General features: G+C 46.3%; 1 protein-coding gene across 5 annotated transcripts in view; it reads left to right on the top strand.

Moving 5' to 3' along the window:
• The window catches only part of LAMA3 (laminin subunit alpha 3), a 247,400-nt gene that overhangs the window by 76,913 nt on the left and 149,598 nt on the right, over positions 1–20,889 (top strand). For 4 of the 5 annotated variants that reach the window (XM_065932446.1, XM_065932445.1, XM_065932448.1 and 1 more), the window contains 6 exons: positions 284–374; positions 2,493–2,624; positions 4,521–4,586; positions 12,777–12,911; positions 19,196–19,333; positions 20,306–20,352. In XM_065932446.1, the coding sequence (XP_065788518.1) occupies positions 284–374; positions 2,493–2,624; positions 4,521–4,586; positions 12,777–12,911; positions 19,196–19,333; positions 20,306–20,352 (609 nt within the window). The remainder of the gene's footprint in view (positions 1–283; positions 375–2,492; positions 2,625–4,520; positions 4,587–12,776; positions 12,912–19,195; positions 19,334–20,305; positions 20,353–20,889) is intronic. The other variant, XM_065932447.1, reaches the window with a different exon arrangement.

The raw sequence follows: 20,889 nt of genomic DNA, 5'->3' as shown, positions 1-20,889 counted from the left end.
CCACTCAGGTATCAGGTGCTTCAGTGAGAGGTAGCGAGGAAAACTTGGCCTGTTCAGTTCGTGGCCTCATTTCCTCTTCCAATGGGAAAAAATTCCAGAGCCAAGTCAAGCCAGTGTCCTGTGATAAATCTTGGAGACTCAAGGTCAAGATCTGTGCTTTTTTTTTTCTTCAGTGGTTTTAACATTACAGTTGTGTACGGCAGAATTATTTCTCAGGATGAATAGCACAAAATAAGGGCTTCTCCTGTATTCTTCCCTCTAAGTTTCTTTTGTTTGTTTCTAGCATAACACAGCCGGTGTGAACTGTGAGAAGTGTGCTAAGGGCTATTATCGCCCTTATGGCATTCCGGTCCATGCCCCCGATGGCTGCATTCGTAAGTTTCATTCCAATTTGGTGTGTCTTAGACTTCAGGGAGATCATTGGACTAAATTACGGTTGGCTAATAATTCCTTTTGTTTTCTCTGTCTCTTCATATTGTTGGTTCTACTCCTTACAAACTGTGTGACCTCAGTTACATAGTCTTTCTGAGAATCAGATTTCTTCTATATAAATGGAAATGATAATCTAGTCTCTAAGATTAAGTGAATTGCCATCAAAACCGCCTAGGAAGGGATTTCCCTGGCAGTCCAGTGGTCAGGACTATGCTTCCAGTGCAGGGGTCATGGATTTGACCCCTGGTTAGGGAGCTAAGATCCTATATGCCACATAGCATGGCCACAAAAGAAAAAATAAATAAAACAAGAAGAAGAAGAAGAAAATAATTTTAAAAAAAAGAAAAAAAAGAAACACACCAAAAAACCACCTGGGAAAATACTGAGACTTGGGCTTGTCCCATACTAGGCTTGCAACAAATGTTTTCTGTTGTTTTGGCATGTTTCTGTGATATCCAGTAATTTCAGATTTCATCAGAATTAGCATAAGACACATAGCAATGATTTCATAAGGATTTATGAATATTCATAATATTCAAAATAGTTATGATTCTTCGAGCACTTGCTATATACCAGGCTTTGCCTGAATAACAAATTTCTTTTCTCACAACAAACTTAATGTATTATTAGTCTCCTTTTTAGATGTGGAGAAATCAAAGGGTCTGAGTAGTTAACTATTTTGGCCCAGAACCACTAACTAGTAGGTTAGGATATTGTTCACATCTGTCCAGTGCCGCTGTAACCTACTGCTTTCATTGTACAGAAAAACGCCACGTTTTTCCCCCTATGCAATTATTAGTCATAGATCAGATTATGGACTTTGTTATGCATGTGAAATTGTTTGATTTTTTTTGTTGTTGTTGTTGTTTGATTCTTTTATGTTCTCTGGCTATTGCAGTTAGAAAACAATTCCAGTCCTGAAGTTGACTTCCGTGCCCACCTTCCCCCCAAATTCATTCATTGTATCATTAAGGTTTGAGGGCATCATCGTTGTTAAAAGCCGGTCTCTGTTTTCCCTCGATCTTCCACATCACCCCATGAAGTATGCCCATTATTTTTCTTGTGTTCAGAAAAAATAGGCCTTGGCTAAAGAAAACAGGACATTGTGAATATAGTCTTGCCTTATCAGGAACCTCAGTTTTCCATCACTTTTCTAGTTTCTTTCTTTGTCACTGTGATGGTCTCCTGGAGGTATTAGAGGCGTAGCATTAAGAATCCACTGGACACATAAATAATAACAAATTAAACAAAGGACCCCAGGAGAGGCCAGGCTGGGGGATGCTTGATGCTCATGACTTGTGCAGCCTCCCAGGTCCTCACCGCACAGGGACTCGGCTGAGCTGTGACAGTATTTTCACTGCCCAAGGTGAGGACTCTGGCCAGGTCAGGGGAAGTGAGGGTGTTTCCAAGCCTTTAACAGCCCGTCTGTCCCTCTGGAGTGCAAACCTGACCATCATGTCGGTCACAAAAACTGCCTTCAGTCTGTCTTATCATTTGATTCTAACATTTGGATTACGGACGTGACCTTGCTGTGCTGTCCATGGATTATATATCAGTGTCTAGGCATCTCACACTCACGTCCACAACCCAGCTGTGTAACGAGGACCACTCTGGACATTGGTAGTTGGCTCACAGCCAGCAGAGGCTCTGCCTGACAGCCCTGCCAGGGGCTGCCATACAGCCCACCCAGCCCCTCCAATGGGGGAGAGTGCCTTTTGCCTCTTGCCTGGTGGGCTGGGTGGTGCGCACATCATAAACCTCATCCTCAAGGCCTTCCCAGTGTGACTAAGCATTAAAGCCTGTCTCTGAGGGCCACGGGGTTGAGTCACTGCAAACCATCCACCAGGTGTGAAGTGGAAAGCAGTGGCCTTTCAGGAACACATGTGGACCCACGATGAAGTACTGGATTGGCCAAACAGTTAGTTTGGGTTTTTCCATTGCACCTTATGAAAATACCCGAATGACCTTTTCAAACAACCCAATAATAAGGACATTAGGAAATGTTGGCTTTAAGAGGTGCAATGAAGGACGGACCCTCTGAAATCCGGGGTTTCTCTTAGCCTGCAGCTGCCACCCAGAGCACGCGGAGGACTGTGAGCAGGGCTCCGGCCGCTGCAACTGCAAGCCCAACTTCGGCGGAGAGCAGTGTGAGGAGTGTGCGGCCGGCTACTATCATTTCCCACTTTGCTCCAGTAAGTCCTGGTGGTAGAAAGGGAGGCCTGGCTCCTCGGCTCTTACCTGGGCTTTGTGCATCGACCTCTGAGGGCGTGGCGGGGGGGCGGGGGAAGAGAGGGGGACAGAAATAGAGCCAGGAAGGCTGTACTGGGTTGGCCAAAAATACGTTCATGTTTTTCCATAAGATGTTACAGGAAAACCCAGATGAACTTTTGGGCCAACCCAATATTTGTGTGAAAGTGTTTCCCAAAGTTTGGAACATTACATTTATATGAGTATGTTGTATAGTATTATTTATCTCCAATGTGTTAGGCTGTACCATAGACATGACCATCTCATCAGACCCAAGGGGCAAATATTGGCAATTTCAACTTAATAGTAATCCATGTGTGAAGTTTTTCTTCATAAACCTAGAAAAAAATGTCATGGGCTTCCAAATATTTATTTGCACACACGTGTATGTGTTGTATTTCTGGTGGCCAAGGGATGTGTCTGCTCTTACCCACTTTACAGGGGAGCCCCCCATCTCACCCTACTGTCATGACCTAAGAGAATGGCTCAGTACCTCAGAGAGAAAAAATATGTATCTGTTGGAAACACCGTAGAACAGGGAGCAAGTGTGTTAGTATTAGTCACTCAGTCCTGTCCGACTCGTTGGGACCCAGTGGACTATAGCCTCTGTCCACGGGATTCTCCAGGCAAGAATACTGAAGTGGGTAGCCCATTCCCTTCTCCTGGGGATCTTCCCAACCCGGGGATCGAACCCAGGTCTTCCACAATGCAGGCAGATCCTTCACTGTCTGAGCCCCCAGGGAAGAACACGGAGCAGGAGAGTCTGAAATCTGCCGTGCGGGTTGTGGCAAGAGCCATGGTTCTGTTTGCTCTGCGTCAGCCTAGAAACTGGAGTTTGGTGTCAGGACAGAGAAACACTGTCTCGGGAGGAGGCTGCCACACTGAGACCTTAGTTGTTGCCCATTCCCGCCTCACAATTCTATTATCCTGGGAAAATCACATTGAGTTTGAGGCTGTGCAGACAGGACGTGTATGGCCCCATCTGGCGTGTGGTCACCATCTGGCCCCGTATCCACCTGTGGTCCCAGGGTCACTGTTCAGTGAGGACCCACTTCCACTGTTGAGTGTCCCAGTTTAGAGGACGAATTATATAACCATCTTAGAGTTAAATGAGCCGACTTTTAAGCCCAAACATAGTAACACTGAATCAGGGCTTAATCAATTTAGAATCCTTAATTACTGGAGAGACGCCGAGCAGAAATTATATTTTCTTAAGCAAAGTTTTAGAGTGAAAACTTGTAAGGAAACATTTTTTAAAAACTAGTCTCAATTTTACATGAAAGAGCAATAAAGATACTAAAGGGACTTCTCTCGTGGCTCAGTGGTTAAGAATCCACCTGCTAGTGCAGAGGACACGGGTTCGATTCCTGCTCCAGGAAGATTCCACATGCCTTGGGGCAGCTCAGCCTGTGCAACGCAACTACGGAAGTCTGCAAGCCTAGAGCCGGTGCTCTGCCACAAGAGAAGCCGCCGCATTGAGAAACCCGTGCACAGCAATGAAGACCCAGTGCAGCCAAAGTTAGTTAACTGATTTTTAAAAAAGATACTAAAGAAGTCCAGTTCAGCCCTAATCGACTGGAACTTAGCTATTGTGAGCACAGAATATCCATTTCTGTTCATTAGTGTGCACATCATACTCATGTCTGACCTTCTTGGTTCTATTACTAGCTACCACACTTTTAAGTGTAGCAATATTTCCTTTTTTCTTTTTTGTCAGTTGGTTTTCACACACTGCTTTCACTTAAGTTGGAGCGGGTATCTTCCTAGTTACTGCAATTTACTGTTTTACTATGCTGTGTCCTTAATTTTTCTCTGTATTTTTTGATAAACTATTTTTCTAGGTATTCCCATCCTTCCTGTTTCTACTCCAAGTCCAGAGGATCCAATAGCTGGAGATATAATAAAAGGCAAGTAACTTCTGACTTGGTTTAGCTTCAGTAAAAGCGTTCTCCATATTCCTTTCCTGCTTCTATGCACACAGCTGTGTCCGAGTTCAAATCATCCTTACGGGACCTTGGTGGTGCCTTGTGGGCGTGTTGCATTTGGACTCCTCACCCCTCTGCCTCTTCATCCTCTAATCCTGTCTGTGCTTTGCAAAGGCACTGCCTGATGAAGGCGACTAAGCCATTTGGATTGTCTGTCTCCAGTTTGCTCAGCAACCTTCAGTGAGAGTCAGCTACCTGCCATGCGTCTTGGTTCTCCATGAAGGGACTCAGAAAGGGACTGAGTGCAAGCCGTTCATTTGGGGGGTGACCCCAGGAAACCTCAGTAAGGAAGTGAGTCTGAGACTGAAGGGGGCCTTTATGAAGATGCCTTAGCGAGCTTGGTCCTGCAGTAGCTCCTGGAGCTGCAGCCCTCGTGGCAGCTCTGGGAGACAGCAGAGAATTTGCTCACCGTTCTCCCAGGTGAATGGAGAACTTCAGTCACTTGCCGGGTGGGGAGGGCTGCCTCTGGGGCATTACCTCTCCGGACCTGGCCTGCAGGGGGTGCCAAGGAGCTGCTGCAGCCAGAAAAGTGCCCCGGGAAGAGTGGCCGGGTATGTGCGGAAGCAGGTTTTGGGGTGGAGAGGTGCTCTGCCTACATAATCCCTGATTCTGCATGTGTTTTGTGAGCACCTGCCATGTGTCTGGCACTGTTCTGGCTGCAGGGGACTTAGCAGTGAAATAAATTTCCCAGCTCTCCTATAGCTTATACAACTTAATATTTTAGTTCGGGGTAGGGTGGGGGCAACTCATACAGTAACTTATTTAACATATAAACAAGTAAAATCACTAATGTGTTAGATGGTTAATATGCAGGGTTGTGTCTTGTACAAGGCGCTCCTTTTAAATGGGAATCATTCACAATGGGGACCTTACGCATCCCTCAGACTGTGTCTCGTATCATTGGTGTAAAATATTCCAGTTAAGAATTTCCAAAGGCAGGTGATGGATCACACAGATTCAAGGTCGCTTTGGGGATATTTGAAGTTACTGTCTCCCTATAATAAAGGTTGGCCAGATTTCTGTTCATTTAATCTCATTAAAAGTATCACAAAAAGGTACTGATTTATTTAAAGAGAAGCAATTCATCTGCAACACAGAAGACACAGGAGATGCGGGTTAGATCTCTGGGTCGGGAAGAACCCCTGGAGGAAAAAATGGCAACCTACTCCAGTATTCTTGCCTGGGAAATCCCATGGACAGAGGAGCCTGGTGGACTACAGTAGTTCATGGGGTTGCAAAGAGTCAGACACAGCGGAAGCAACTGAGCATGCATGCGCACACACACTTGGTCTCTTGGGGACAGTAGCTGTGCTTGACTTACTTTCTGATCTCCACGCATGGTATTCTACCCACGGTGGGCACAGCTAGTGTGTCCTTGTTTGCCATTTGATTAGAATGGGGCTCCACTTTTGAGCCTGGATTACAATACACATCTCTGGTCTCCTTCCAGAAGCATGTTTTAGATACTCTGTTTCTGGTCTGTTTCCAGTAATCCCATTGTTATTCTGTTCCCTTTTCTCGCCAGATAGGCTGGTGGTGACTTAGGGAAGGAAATTTAATTGAGTTAGAAGGGAAGTTCAGACTTCTGTTACAAAATATTAGGGAAGCCTCAGAACACAGCCTGGAGGAAAAGAAATTCCACTTAGCGCAGTTAGATTTGTTTGGGAATTTGAAAGCAGAGAGATCCCATTCAATTTGATTTTCTACTAATGCACTTTAAAAAATACCCTGTTTGGGGCTTGACCTCTGGCAGTGAACCTTAGGAGCACAAACATCTCAACTGCCAGGAGATACACAACACTGGGTGATACCAGGTCTCTCCCGTCCCTGAGGATTTTAATTCATTGAGGCCCATTAATGCTTTCATGTCTTCTCAGTGGTTCTTACACAAAGCTGTGTTTAAGAACTTGCTTTTACAAAATGTAAATGCCTGTGTTTCACCCTGAGATCTTAAATCTAGATTTCCAGGGTGAAGTTCAGGCTGGTATTTAGAACAGATTTTCTAGATGATTCTGGCCTTTCTCTTGCATGCATGCCAAGTCGTTTCAGTCCTGTCCGACTCTTTGTGACCCCGTGGACTGTAGTCCACCAGGCCCCTCTGTCCATGGGATTCTCCAGGTAAGAATACTGGAGTGGGTTGCCATGCCCTCCTCCAGCAGATTTTCCCGACCCAGGGATCGAACCAGCTTCTCTTATGTCTCCTGCATTGGCAGGCGGGTTCCACTAGTGCCACCTGGGGAAATTTCCAGGGGTGAAGTTCAAGCTGGTATTTTGAACATATTTTCTAGATGATTCTGGTGTCTCTTGTTAAGAACCACTGCTCTGATTTAAAAAAAAAAAAAAAACAAAAAACCACTGCTCTGATTAGAAGAAATTTGTATTTCATGGTTGGCAGACTTTCCTGTAAAGATAATAGTAAGTATTTTCAGCTTTGTAGCCAAAGTTGCATGTACTCGACTGCTGTTGTAACATGAAAAGAATAGACAATATATGAATGAATGAGCTTGGCTGTGTTCCAATAAAACTTTGTTTACTAAAACAAAAGGATCTGACCCTCAGACCATAGTTTACAGATCGGGGACTCTATCAGCATCTCTTGAGTTTGGGATTCCACACCCAGGCAATGACGTTTTACCAGGAGATTCCAGTGTGCAGCCCAGATCGAGAAGTACTGTTCTAGAAATTCCATAGGCTCGGTTCCAGACACTTGAAACAAAGGAGACTTGAGGCAAAAGGACAGAACCATTTTGTAGGCCAGAATGTTTTTAGCTTTACATGACCGTGGATATTATTGGGATTTTTTGGGTCCAAGTGATCATTTATAACCACTGGGCATTTATTTTTAGAAAGTTCATGTTTAGTAGACATATCTTCAAGGGCTCTTTTGGAAAATGAAAGGATACATGAAACAGTCACTCTAGAGGGTCACTGGCCTATGGGCACTCTTTTATTCCTCCAAGTTCAAACAAAGAGTGATGAAGAGCAAAATCAACAGCTGCAGAAAGACTCTTAAGTGCTTGCTTTAGGAGAGTGATGCCATCTTGGGATGGATTTGTAAAGCAGCCCATTTGGTTGGAGGACAGGGCTGCCTGGAGGTTCCTTGACCCCATGAAAAGGTTTTGATTCCCCCGATCACTTTGTAAGGAGCTAGTTGTGATTGTTGTCTAGTTGCCAAGTCGTGTCCGACTCTTTGCGACCCCATGGACTGTAGCCTACCAGACTTCTCTGTACATGGGGTTCTCCAGGCAAGAATACTGGAGTGGGTAGCCATTCCCTTCTCCAGAGGAGCTGTTTGTCCTTGCCAAGTTGTGAGTCAGTGTGGGTGGGGCTGTGGCATGTGCTAATGATGAAAACTCTGAGAGTTGGGGGCGACAGCCTGCTGGGGCATGCCTTTGCGCTCTGTCCCTCCCCAGGCCGGGCATTTTAACCTGCCTGGCAGGGTGGGGCAGCCACTGTTGGCATGGAGACAGGCCACATATGGCTTAGAGAGAGACAGGTGAATTCTGATATCTTAGTTTGGTGGCTCTCTGTAGATGCCAGTAAAACAGAATTCAAGGAATGGTGTTTACTGAAGAGCACTGGAGTCTTGAATATTTAGCATATTCTTCATTCATTGAACTCTTATTAAGTGCCTTCTCTGTACCAGGCACGGCCAAGGCAGCTGCTAGTTCACAGTCGCTGCTCCCTGGAAGCCCCCAGGCCTGCAGGAGACACAGTGGCAAACAATTACAGCAGCAGGAGTTAATTCTATGACCTGGCAAGGTGGTGGTGGTTTTGTCTCTGAGTTGTGTCCGACTCTTGCAACCCCATGGACTGCAGCCCACCAGGCTCCTCTGTCTATGGGGTTTCCCAGGCAAGAACACTGGAGTGGGTTGCCTTTTCCTTCTCTAGGGGATCGTCCCGACCCAAAGATTGAGCCCGCATCTCCTGCATTGCAGGCAGACTCTTTACCACTGAGCCACCAGGCAAGAACACAGAGCAATAGGGGCAGACATGAGGGTCATCCTTATAGCTTCTTACAAAAGGGAGGGAGGGAAGGTAGGAAGGTAGATGGGAAGGATGGGAGGAAGAATGGAGGAAGGAAAGAAGGAAAGAAAAAGGTACAGTTCTAGAAGGGCTTCCTGGGACCAAGAGAAGGAGGCATTGAGGACATTACGAATTTCTATAGATTGAGGTGGCCTAAACATCATTTGAAGTTTTCCATTAGATGTTATGTTGACAATTTTACAGCAAGTGATAGGAAAGCATCTTGAAGAGACACCTTTTTTTAGTTTACACCAAAGTGCTGTGCGGGCTCTGGCAGCATGAAGATTTTGAAGGGTCTGTTGTGTCACACATGTTGAGGACTTTGAATTGTGTCCTGAAGGCATCAGGTCACCGTGGACGGGATTAATCAGGGAATGGTAACCCATTCCAGTATTCTTGCCTAGAGAACCCCATGGACAGAGGAGCCTGGTGGGCTGCAGTCCATGGGGTCGCAAAGAGTTGGACACGATGGAGCAAATAACACTTTCACCTTCTTTCATGAAATGATTGGCTTTTTAGGAAGATCACTCCTGCTACCAGTGTGGAGAGTGGGTTGGAAGGAGAAGATGGGAAGCAGACATCCTTGTTAGGAGAATCTTGAAATAAACCAGGCTAACAAGAGTGAGGTCCTGGAGGAAGGCTCTGGAACTCTGGAAGGAGGGGAGTATTCCAGCTCCCTTCCTAGGATACAGGCAGTACGACCTGGTGAGGAGGTGGGAGGTGAGGGTGGAGGAGAAGCAAGGGGCCTCAGAAATCTCTGGTTCCTGTACTGTGTGGGAGTATTTGCCAGATAAGTTAAAAAAAAAAAAAAAAAAGTGTCAGGAGAACATGATAATCACTGCACTATGGAAAGCACACCTAAGTTAAAAAGTAAATTTCAGAAACAGAAATTTAGCAAGCATAGGTACTCGATGCTTTCTTTCTGTTTACAAATGGTAGTAAATCTAGATTCCTTGGACTTCAATGCCAATGTCAAGTTCAAGTTTACTGAATTCCAATGCCTGACTTATCACCAAGACTGTAGTTGACAGTAAACCTCTGCATTTCACTGTGGTGGACTCAGCCTACGGGACTGTGGCACTGGGACCTCGTGTGGCAGCTGTGATGGACAGACAGGTTGGTGGTCATGCCAGCGTGAGCTCCAAGGCTTCTCGTGATCAGTATGCTCTTGGACACATCTAGTGCCACTTTTGTCAAGTTAGGTGACTGTTTGATTGAAGTACGAGCAAGTTAAAGATTATGCAAAGACTAGAATTGTTCTGACTTACCCTGATCTTTTTTTCTTCATTATCGTAAAATAATAATAATAATAATTCTACAGCTCTGTTACCAACCTTTTACATGAAAAAGGACAAAGGGAAGGAGTGGGATTTAGCTGACTCTTCAAATGATCTACTATTTTTAACCCTTGTAGAAAATCTTTCCAAAATGCATGAGACCTCTCTTGCTTGAGAAGTAGGGCTAACCCAGTCAGATCTTTGATCTACCTTAGGCCTCAAGGGACCGTGTTGCAGGTTTAGATGTTCACGTTCTTGATAGAAATGTAGATTCTTTAAATACAAGAATGGTTTGAATATGTATATAGGCTTCCCTGGTGGCTCGGAGGTTAAAACGTCTGCCTGCAGTGCAGGAGACCTGGGTTCGATCCCTGAGTCGGGAAGATCCCCTGGAGAAGGAAATGGCAATCCACTCTAGTATTCTTGCCTGGAGAATCCCATGGAGGGAGGAGCCTGGTAGGCTACAGTTCATGGGGTCCCAAAAAGTCGGACACGACTGAGCGACTTCACTTCATCAGCTTGTATCCTTCTTATCATATAAAGGGCATGGGGCTTTAAAACTAGGCTGACCTGGATTCACATTCCTACTCAGCTTTTCTGGCTGTGTGACCTCGTGCAAGTTAATTAACCTTTCTGAGCCTCTTTTTTCTCACCTGTAAAATGTTTATCTTAACAGGACTCTTGCTTGACCTCATTATCTATCCATCCGTAATGAAGTCGAGCAAGAGCCCTGTCTTTCTGAGAAATACTTACTGATTAAGACATCCTGTACATGGCAGCAGGTGTCCCGAGGTGAGTTCTCCCTAAGTGTTTAGTCTGATAGGTTTTTCCTTCATTTATTGCTGTCTTTCATTATCTATTTAGCCCCTAAATTTAATGGCTAAAGACATCATGGTTTATTTCTTGCAATCCTGTTGCTTGGCTGGGCAGTCTTTCTGCCGAACTTGCTGGAAGGTCCGCTGGGGACAGCTCAGTGTCTCTCTCCCTGTGGCCTTTTGTCCTCGAGGAGGTCAGACAGAGTACCCCTCCCCATCTCCAGCAATCTCAGGGTTCCCAGAGCATGAGAATGTAAGCCACAAAGCCTGTCATAAAGCCACAAAGCTACAAAATCTGGGTTCTGAAATCCCAGGACAGCGCTTTCCCCTTATTCTACTGGTCAAAGTCAGCCACGCAGCCAATAAATGTTTTCAGGAATTAAAGTGTGAAAGACAAACCCAAGTTAAGGCAGAGAGTGGACAAGGGACGGGGGAGCTGCCGGTACAGACTGGGGTGGGGGGGAGGCCTTCCTGAGGTGGTGACTCCCCGCACAGAGAACTGAAGGATGAGCGGGAACGCGGGAAGGGCGCTGCCCGCAACGACCCATCGGCCAGAGCGGAGGTCCTGAGATGGACAGGAGCACGCTATCTGCTGGGAAGGGCTGGTGCCTGCAGGCTTGAAACAAGCCCAGTGAGGTCCCCCAGAGCCACATCTGGCTCTGATCAGGGCTGAATGGATGTCTATCTCTTTTCTTCTAAACAATGGAAGTGGAAATATGTTTAATTCAAGATAGTCATTCAGTGGGAATCTATGAAGTTGAAATTTTACTAAATAAGGCTCGTGTGTGTGTGTGTGTGTGTGTGTGTGTGTGTGTGTGTGCGCGCGCACGCGCGCGCGTACTCAGTCGCTCATTCGTGTCCGACTCTTTGCAACCCCATGGACTGCAGCATGCCAGGCTTCTCTGTCCATGGGGATTCTCCTGGCAAGAATAGTGGAGTGGGTTGCCATGGCCTCCTCCAGGGAATCTTCCCAACCCAGGGATCGAACCCAGGTCTCCTGCATTATAGGTGGATTCTTTACCATCTAAACCACCAGGGAAGCCCAACTAAGGCTCAGTTGGGGGAAAAAATTGTTCCCACAGTCATGGATGCTAAAAGATTACAGATACTTTGTAAACTAATGTCTGCCGTAGAGGTTCCTGAATGGCATCTATGATCTTTCCTGTCTTACTCCCTTAAAGATGAATCTTTCTCAGTCTTCTGGGTTAGGACTGTATATAAACCATTTATTGTTCAGTCACTGAGTTGTGTCTGACTCTTTGCCACCCCATGAACTGCAGCACACCAGGTTTCCCTGTCCTTCACCTTCTCCCAGAGTTTGCTCAAACTCGCGTCCATTGAGTTGGTGATGCTATGTAATAGTCTTATCCTCTGCTGTCCCCTTCTCCTTTTGCCTTCAATCTTTCCCAGCATCAGTCTTTTCCAGTGAATTGGCTCTCCGCATCAGATAGCCAAAGTATTGGAGTTTCAACTTCAGCATCAGTCCTTCCAATGAATATTCAGGGTTGTTTTCCTTCAGGTTTGACCAGTTTGATCTCCTTGCAGTCCAGGGGACTCTCAAGAGTCTTCTCCAGCACCACAGTTCAAAAGCATCAATCCTTCAGCCCTCATCCTTCTTTATGGTCCAACTCTCATTTCTGTCCATGGCTAGTGGAAAAACCATAGCTTTGACTATACGTCCATTTGTCGGCAAAGTGATGTCTCTGCTTTTTTAATACACTGTCTAGGTTTGTCATAATTTTCCTTCCAAGGAGCAAGCGTCTTTGAATTTCGTGGCTGCAGTCACTATCTGCAGTGAATTTGGAGCCCAAGAAAATAAAATCTGCCATTGTTTCCGCATTTTTCCCCATCTATTTGCCTTTAAGTTATGGGCTTGGATATAAACTATAGATAACTCAGAATCTAGGTTTCCATGGCAGACACCTGGGTGAAGGAGAAACACACAAAGGGATGAAGGATGGAGAACCCCTCTGAACATCTCCTCCTCTTCGCAGGCTGTGACTGTAACCTGGAAGGAGTTCTCCCTGAAATCTGTGATGCCCAAGGGAGGTGCCTATGCCGCCCCGGAGTGGGGGGCGCTCGGTGTGACACCTGCCGCTCGGGTTTCTACTCCTTCCCTATTTGCGAAGGTAAGCAACCTTCATGAGCAGCATGAGCAACATGAACATAGTAACCGTCAGTCCCCTGAGATAAGTCTCCTCCTAAGGAAATTCAGAGTCTCCTTTTGGCACAACTGTGTGGCCTACCGTTTAAATGAATGAGTTGCTGGCTCATATGTGTACGTTACATGTGACCGTCCTCCTACCCCGGCCATGTCACCTCCCTGATTTTGCCTTTCAACCTCACCCTTCCTCCTCCCAGGGGTCAAACACGTGGGCTCTGGAGAGGAGGTGGTACCTGGACAGTGTTTAGGAACCTGCCAGGCAGACAAGGCGGACGAGGCTGGGGATTCCCGGAAGGAGGACAGCACCTGCCAAACCAGCCTCCTCCTCTCCGCTTGGTCTGTCTCTTAGTCTCCCATCCTAGTAAGAGTCACCGAAGGGGCTGGAGGGAGGGAGAGGGAGGAGTCTGGCCCAGGCCCCGAGGAACAATAGGCGTGCGGTCAGTGATGCGTGTGTGCTAAGTTGCTTCAGTCGTGTCCGACTCTTTGCCACCCGATAGACTATAGACCGGCGTGCTCCTCTGTCCATGGGATTCTCCAGGCAAGATTACTGGAGTGGGTTGCCATTCCCTTCTCCAGGGGATCTTCCTGACCCAGGGATCGAACCTGGGTCCTCCCCCATTGCAGGCTTCCCTGGTGGCTCAGACAGTAAAGAATCTGTCTTCCGTGTGGGAGACCCAGGTTCGATCCCTGGGTCGGGAAGATCCCCTGGAGAAGGGAATGGCTACCCACTCTTCTGAACTAAGGGCTTGAACCAAACCCATGAGGTAAATCCCAAATTAATTCAAGGTATCTTAACTCCAACATCTCATTATGTATCACAACATAATAATAGAAATAACACACACAGTAAATATAATACCCTTGAATCATCCCCAAACCATCTGCTCCTGCCCCAGCCTGTGGAAAAACTGTGTTCTATGAAACTGGTCTCTGGTGCCAGAGAGGTTGAGGACCGCTGCTGTACATCATTTTAAGAGCCTGTAACCCCAATCCTGGCCGATCTCCCTGTATGCACAGATGTCTGTGCCACATCCCCACTTGCTTTTCCTCTTGGTCCCTCGACCTGTCCTGGGCCTCTATCCTCTGTCCCTCTTCTCAGTCTTGGCCTCTTGGGCCACAGAAACCCTCTGCTGTCCCTGCCCAGAGATTTGGATCACCTGCAGATGGGAGGGTAAGGAAAGGAGTGGGGTATCTTTACTTTCTGTGCCTTGACTTCTGCCAGGGAAGTTCAGTGTTAGGAGTTGGAACACCCAGGTGTTTCCCGTTGAAACGTCAGTACAGCTGATCCTTATTTGGAGTTGTACTACTCATCCTAGAGGCAGATTCAGTACTGAGCTGACTCTGGTCTGGGGTGGTATCCTCATCCTTGCAGGTATGTTTTCTCCATGGAAGGACATCCCAAATAATGAAGGTTTAGAGCATGAGGTAGGGATGATTACATTTCTAATTTAAGCTGTATGCACCAAATGTCTCATTGACAAAGTGAAGAAGAATTAGCAGGTGGGAGATGAGTTGGAAACCTTCCATTTTAAGGTCCACTAGGGTCCAGTCTGGGCTTCCCTGATGGATCAGATGGCAAAGAATCTGCCTGCAATGGAAGAGACCTGGGTTCAATCCCTGGGTTGGGAAGATCCCCTGGAGAAGGGTATGACTACCCTCTCCAGTATCCTTGCCTGGAGATTCCCATGGACAGAGGAGCCTGGCAAGCTACAGTCCATGGGGTCACAAAGAGTAAGATTTGACTGAGCGACTGTACTTTGACTTTTCAAGGACCAATCCCAGAGGAGTTTATGTTAGGAGCAGGCGAGGTTATGAGTAGTGAAGATGAAGTCTGACAAAAAACAGGAGAAAGATCAGGGCAGCCTCGTTCCTGGTGGCGTGGAGAGGTGTGCCGCCAAGTTTGTTCTTCCAGATTTGAGCCATTAGGCTCTGGAAGCCTTTGGGATGCTCTCACATTCTGTTGCCAATGGTCTCCCTTCTCTGGTACTCACTTTTTCTAATGGCTTTTGTGATCTTTTAATTTTTTTTTCCTTTGGGCAGTGTTGAAGCCAGTGGCTGAAGGCCAGACATGCTGAAATCTGAACTTGGTCTAGCATCAAGGTCTGACCCAGTATTTCAATTTGTGATCTTTCTTAGATGAAGTTGATTGCTTGACCCATGGAATTTTAGAATCGAACCTGTATAGCCACAAATGCTACATCAGAGGGTCCAATATATCTAGCCAAAGAATGCTTGTGTGGCTTTGCTCTACATTGCCTTAAAATTTTTTAAAAAATCTTCTTAAAAAGAATCCTAAAACCCTTCCTAATTGTTCTTGCCAACTGCAGTTCAGCATTTATGTTTTGCATTAACTTAATTTGCTCCAGACTTTAAGCGCAAGGCTGTCTTCTCATTTTATTTTGGATTCACTGAAGTGCTTGCAGTTTTCTTGATTGGAGCTGAAAGTCAAATCATAGATGTGAGGCCATGACGAGAATCGTCTCTGTGTATTTCAGTTTTATGTTTGTGTTGAGGTCTGGCTTAACACTTTACCTGTAAGTGGAAAACATACCGAGGCTCTCTATGAACTTGGTCCTTTGGCGGGGGCAGGGGAGTTGGGGGGTGGGAGGTATTGTTCCCTTTCATCCTCTCCATCCATCCTTCCTTCCTTCCTTCTCCTTCTTCTTGATTTTTCTTTTCCTCTTCCTTCCTCCTCCTGCTTTTTCCCTCATGCATTTTGCTAAGTAGCTGCTAGTCAGCGCTTAGAGCAGAGACCAGGAGGGTGGGAGTGTAGAGAATGGGGGCCTCCCATGGCTAGCACTGAAACCTGTCACAGTGAAGCTGCCCCCAAACCTCAGTGTCCCGGGACCTGAACTGTCCCCCTTGGAGTTTGCCGTAGTCTTTGGATTGTGGTTACAGGTAGTTCCTTAGAAAAGTCCTATATATATGTTACCAGTGCATGTCTAACCTTTTCCTACATGTCAGCATATTCTCACAAATCAGACAAACTGGCCCTGGAAAGAGGCCAGATGCATCAGCGGATGGCGGGTGGCAGTTCAGGGGCAGGTTTCTGACCTGGGATGCTCCCGGGAGAACCCTCCCAGCCTTTCCAAGGGGGAAAACCAAATCCAGAGGGATGGGCCAAGTCCTGTGCGATTTTGCTTTGAACTGGCCCTTCGCTTTGCAGTTCAATGTTTATCTAGAACATTGAGGCGGTTGGAAGAAGCCTTGGGATTTTCTGTAGGTCTGATCAGTTAGCCAGAGAGGTGGAGGGTGTTCACTATGATGGAACTGAAATGCTGGCTTTGTGGCTCTGATGGAGAAGGCGCCAGCCTGCTCTTCCAACAGAAGGAAGAGCTCCAAAATCCTGGGCGTCGAGAGCACCCCTGAAATAATAAGGAGCTCGCTTTTTCTCGAAATTTAAGTGTTGCCTGGCAGTGTTGCCTCACTCTGAGTTTATTCACTGACACGGAAGAGGGTGGCGTTCCCCAGAGCAGTGCCTCACACAGCGGTGTTGCAAGATTCAACGAGAAAATAAACATCAGTTGAACCTCAGGGCTGGACCCGGGAAAGGATTTCAATAGTTGCTTATTCCTTCATTTAATAAATATCTGTTTGGCATGTCATAGAGACCAGGACCCTGTATGCAGGTCAAGAAACAATAGTTAGAACTGGACATGCAACAATGGACTGGTTCAAAGTTGGGACGAGTATGTCGAGTTTGTATGTGGTCAGGCTGCTTATTTAACTTATATGCAGAGTACATCAGGCGAAATGCCAGGCTGAATGAATCCCAAGGTGGAATCAAGATTGTTGGGAGGAATATCAACAACCTCAGATATGCAGATGATACCACTCTAATGGGAGAAAGCAAAGAGGAACTAAGGAGCCTCTTGATGAGGGTGAAAGAGGAGAGTGAGTGACAGAGGATGAAATGGTTGGATACCATCATCAACTCGATGGATGTGAGTTTGAGCAAACTCCAGGAGACAGTGAAGGACAGGGAAGCCTGGTGTGCTGCAGTCCATGGGATCGCAAAGAGTCAGACATGAGTGAGCGAGTGAACAACAACCAGAAAAAAGACCAGGACCGTGTTTGAGGCTGGAAGATTTGAGGGGGAGCACAGCAGACAGGCTCCCTGATTCCTTGTATTATTAAACATCATCATTTTTTAATACTCTTTAAGAATCAAAGTATCTCAAAGCAGAAGCACAGTGAAGAGCAGATGAGAAGAAAAGATTCCAAAAACTCAGAAGGACCTGGATCAAAGCAAAGAGCAGATTTAAAATATTTGCAAAGCCTAGTGGTATTTGCAAAGCCTAGTGGTATTTCCAAGAGTGAGAAACAGGCTGTCAGTGTTGGGGTTTGGGTTTGAGAGCTGGCAACTTTCATCGATAAGCTGGATAGAAACCCAAAGTGTGATGCCAGATTGAGTCATTCACAATTTAAAATACCTGTGTTTAATGCCGTGTCTTTGTTTTCACCTCTGGAGTGTGTCTGCGTCTTCTAAGGCTCCCTAGACAACCTCTCTGGTCCTGGGAGGAGTCAGTGTTTTTAATTTCACCCATGTGATGCTGGCTGGAGCTGCCTCCTCTGTTGCTCCAGGCTCCTGTTGCTGCTCCAACTGCCAGCGTGAGTGTTTGCTCTCTGCATTCCCTTCCTTAAAGGAAGAAGAGCAGAGAGGACCTGTGTCAGGGTCCCTCTCCAAAAGGACAAAGGGACAAAGGTTCTCTCCAAAGGGACAGAACCCATAGGATGTGTGTCTGTACAGTCATTCCCCCACCTATGAATGGGTTCCGGCCCCAGAGCACGTTCATTTGTCCTACAAAGTAAGCCTAGGTACCCACTGACACAATCGGTTATATAGTGCTGAACTCTGTGCATAGATGCTCAGGTGTGTCCGACCCTTTGTGCCCCCAGGGACTGTAGCCCACCAGGCTCCTCTGTCCATGGGGATTCTCCAGGCAAGAATACTGGAGTGGGTTGCCATGCCCTTCTCAGGGGCTCTTCTCAACTCAAGGATTGAACCTAGGTCTCCCACATTGCAGGTGGATTCTTAACCACCAGGGAAGCCCCTGTACCGTGCTGTAATGAATTTATAATACTTTTCACGCCAAGAATACATAAAAAACAAACACGAAAAATAAAGAAAGTGCTTTTAACCTTATAGTACTATACCTTGAAAAGTACAGTAGTACAGTGCAAGGGCTGGCACACAGGGGCTGGCATCACCTGACCAGGCAAGAAGAGTTACTAACTGGAGGAGGGAGAGGAGGTGGGAGATGGTAGAGCCGAAGCCTCGTCAGCAACAGGAGACGGAGGGCAAGCTGCAGTTTCGCTTGTGCCTGTCGTTGGAGGAGCACACGTTTGCATCTTTGAAAGCTTGCAACTTGAAGGTTTCTATATAAGGGACTGATTATATCTATAGATATAGATAGATGTAGATATAGATAGATAGATTTATTTTAAGGAATCAGCGCTTGTGTTTATGGGGCTGGTGCATCTAAAGTCTTCAGGGCAGATCAGTAGACTGGAAACCCAGGGAGTGAGGGGGGAGTTGATGCTGCAGCTGGCGTCCACAGGCTGTCTGGAGGTGGAATTACTTCTTCCTCCCGTACCTCAATCTTTTCTCGTATGGACTTCAACTGATGGGACAAGGCCCGCCCAGACTGTGCAGAGTAATCTGCTTTACTCGAGGTCAGCAGACTTAAATGTTCGTCACATCTAACAAAGCACCTTTTCAGCCGTACCTGGACTGGTGTTAAGCCAACATCTGAGCTCTACAGCCTAGGCAACGTGCAAGCATAAACCATCCCAGAGCCCAAGAACGTTTTCTCAGTCGTCTGCCCCTGGGTAGGGGCCTGATCTCTGCAGACAGGCCTGGAGGGAATCTGGGGCCTCGGAGGATGCTGGCCCAGATAGCCGAAGAGCTGAGTCCTTGTCCTGCTGTCTGACGTGAGCTGGCTGAGCAGCACTAGGCCTGTTTCTTCTTTTCTCTTATGTTTAGTTTCTTTGGACCATGTCACTAATTCTCTAGTCCCTCTCCTGAAGTTCTACCCCACTGGGCTCTTATCAGGTAGATGCTAATATTATTCCCACTTAAAAAGGGGGAAACTGCATTTTAGAGCAACAGAGCGATCTGTTTCAGGTTCCAAGTCTGATTAGAGGTGAAGCTGGAACTGCCTTTGGGTCTTTCGGGCCCCAGCTCCGTGCTCTTATTCGGGTCCCGGGTGCCCCTGCCGTGGCTCTGACTGAGGTCTTTTCATCCAGCCTGCCAGTGTTCAGCCCTTGGGTCCTACCAGACGCCCTGCAGCCCAGTGACTGGACAGTGTGCGTGCCGGCCGGGGATCACGGGGCGGCGGTGCGACAGGTGTCTCTCGGGCGCCTCTGATTTCCCCCACTGCCAAGGTAGGGAGGACCGCAGATGGCTGGGCGGTGGGCTCCCCTCCACCTGTGTGTGTGGCCAGCCTCCCAGCGAAGCCTGCAAGGCCTGCCAGGCCCACCGCTGGTCACCGCTTCACTTTTGACCCTAATCTGCCTGGTTCTTCCCCTTGTAATGTGAGATTGACGAAGGCAAGAAATTAATTAATTTTAGACATAATTTTCGTACGGGTGGAGAGCAAGGGGGCTGTGATAATGAAAGAAGTAAGTCTTGGTTAACTAAAAATTGTACTTACAAATTCTGTAACAGCTAATTGTTAGTATGTTAGTCACTCAGTTGTGTCCATGACTCCCACCAGGCTCCTCTGTCCATGGAATTCTCCAGATAAGAATACTGGAGTGGGTTGCCATGCCCTTCTCCAGGGGATCTTCCCTCAAACTCCAGTCTCCTACATTACAGGCAGATTCTTCATCTTCTGAGCCACCAGGGAAGCCCAGCATTGAATTGGACAATTAAAAAAAAAACAAAACAAAACAACAAAAAAAAACACCTCTTTGTATAATACTGCCCTCTTCTGGATAATTTTAAGGATGTTCAAAATTCTAGACTCATTTCCCCAGTCTCCTTTTCATCATTTAGAAATGAACTTTTAGGAGGAGATAGGGAAGAGAGTCGTTGAGTGACCAAAAGGGTTTGGGGAGTAAGCACCATGAAGGCTATTAGAGGTGTCTTTTTCTGAATTATTGAGGTGGCCCAGAAGTTCTTTTGGGTTTTACCATAAGATATTACAGAAAAATGCAAATGAACTTTTTGGCCAACTAAATACATGCAAAGTCCTTGCCACCCATCTATTAAAAAATATAAATATAGATGCACTAGTTTTAAAAACAAGGAAACCTTAAAAAAAACAAACCTTGAAACATCAAAACAAAGGGACAAATGAACATTAAAACCCCAGACATTTCTACACCATATAACTATTTATACATCATATCCAGGCTCAAGCAATGTCTGTGACCGAGCCGGAACTCTGGACTCCAGTTTGGTAAGTAGAAGATTGTTAAAGGGTTGCAGTTCTAACTATTATTCTGATATTTATTTGAGACTGACACATTTGTGAGCTTCCTGAAATTAAAAGTAAAGTAAATTAAGACCTGAGGCTGAATTGCTTGAAGAGGCTATTGCTCTTTTTCAAAGTGCGTATATGATATTGTAATTTCTTTTGGTCAAAAACAAAAGAATACGGTTTATTTAAACTTTTTGTAGAATTGTGGAGTCCTAGCGTTCCTCTGAAGGCATTGCCTCCCTAGAGACTTGCACATAAGCCTGACATACATAATTAAAATTAAGAAAATCAAAGGCCAGTAAACGTTTAATTAAGCTGTCTGTGTACAGAGTAATTGTAGTCTACTTGATGTTACTCCAAGCACAGTGCTGTGGCATTCTGATTCATTTTCTAAGCACTTTAGAAATTGTCTTCTTAGCCTCAAAGATGCAAAAGCTGGAACCCTAGGTTCTGGAGGGAAAGTGGGAGAGTGTCTCTGTCCTCACTGTGGGACTTGATGATGTTTAAGCAAGGAGG

This window comes from Muntiacus reevesi, chromosome 4 (genome assembly GCF_963930625.1).
Source record: "Muntiacus reevesi chromosome 4, mMunRee1.1, whole genome shotgun sequence".
NCBI lineage: Eukaryota > Metazoa > Chordata > Mammalia > Artiodactyla > Cervidae > Muntiacus > Muntiacus reevesi.
Note: the sequence above shows the minus strand (reverse complement) of the source record. Positions and strands in the feature narration are given on the sequence as shown.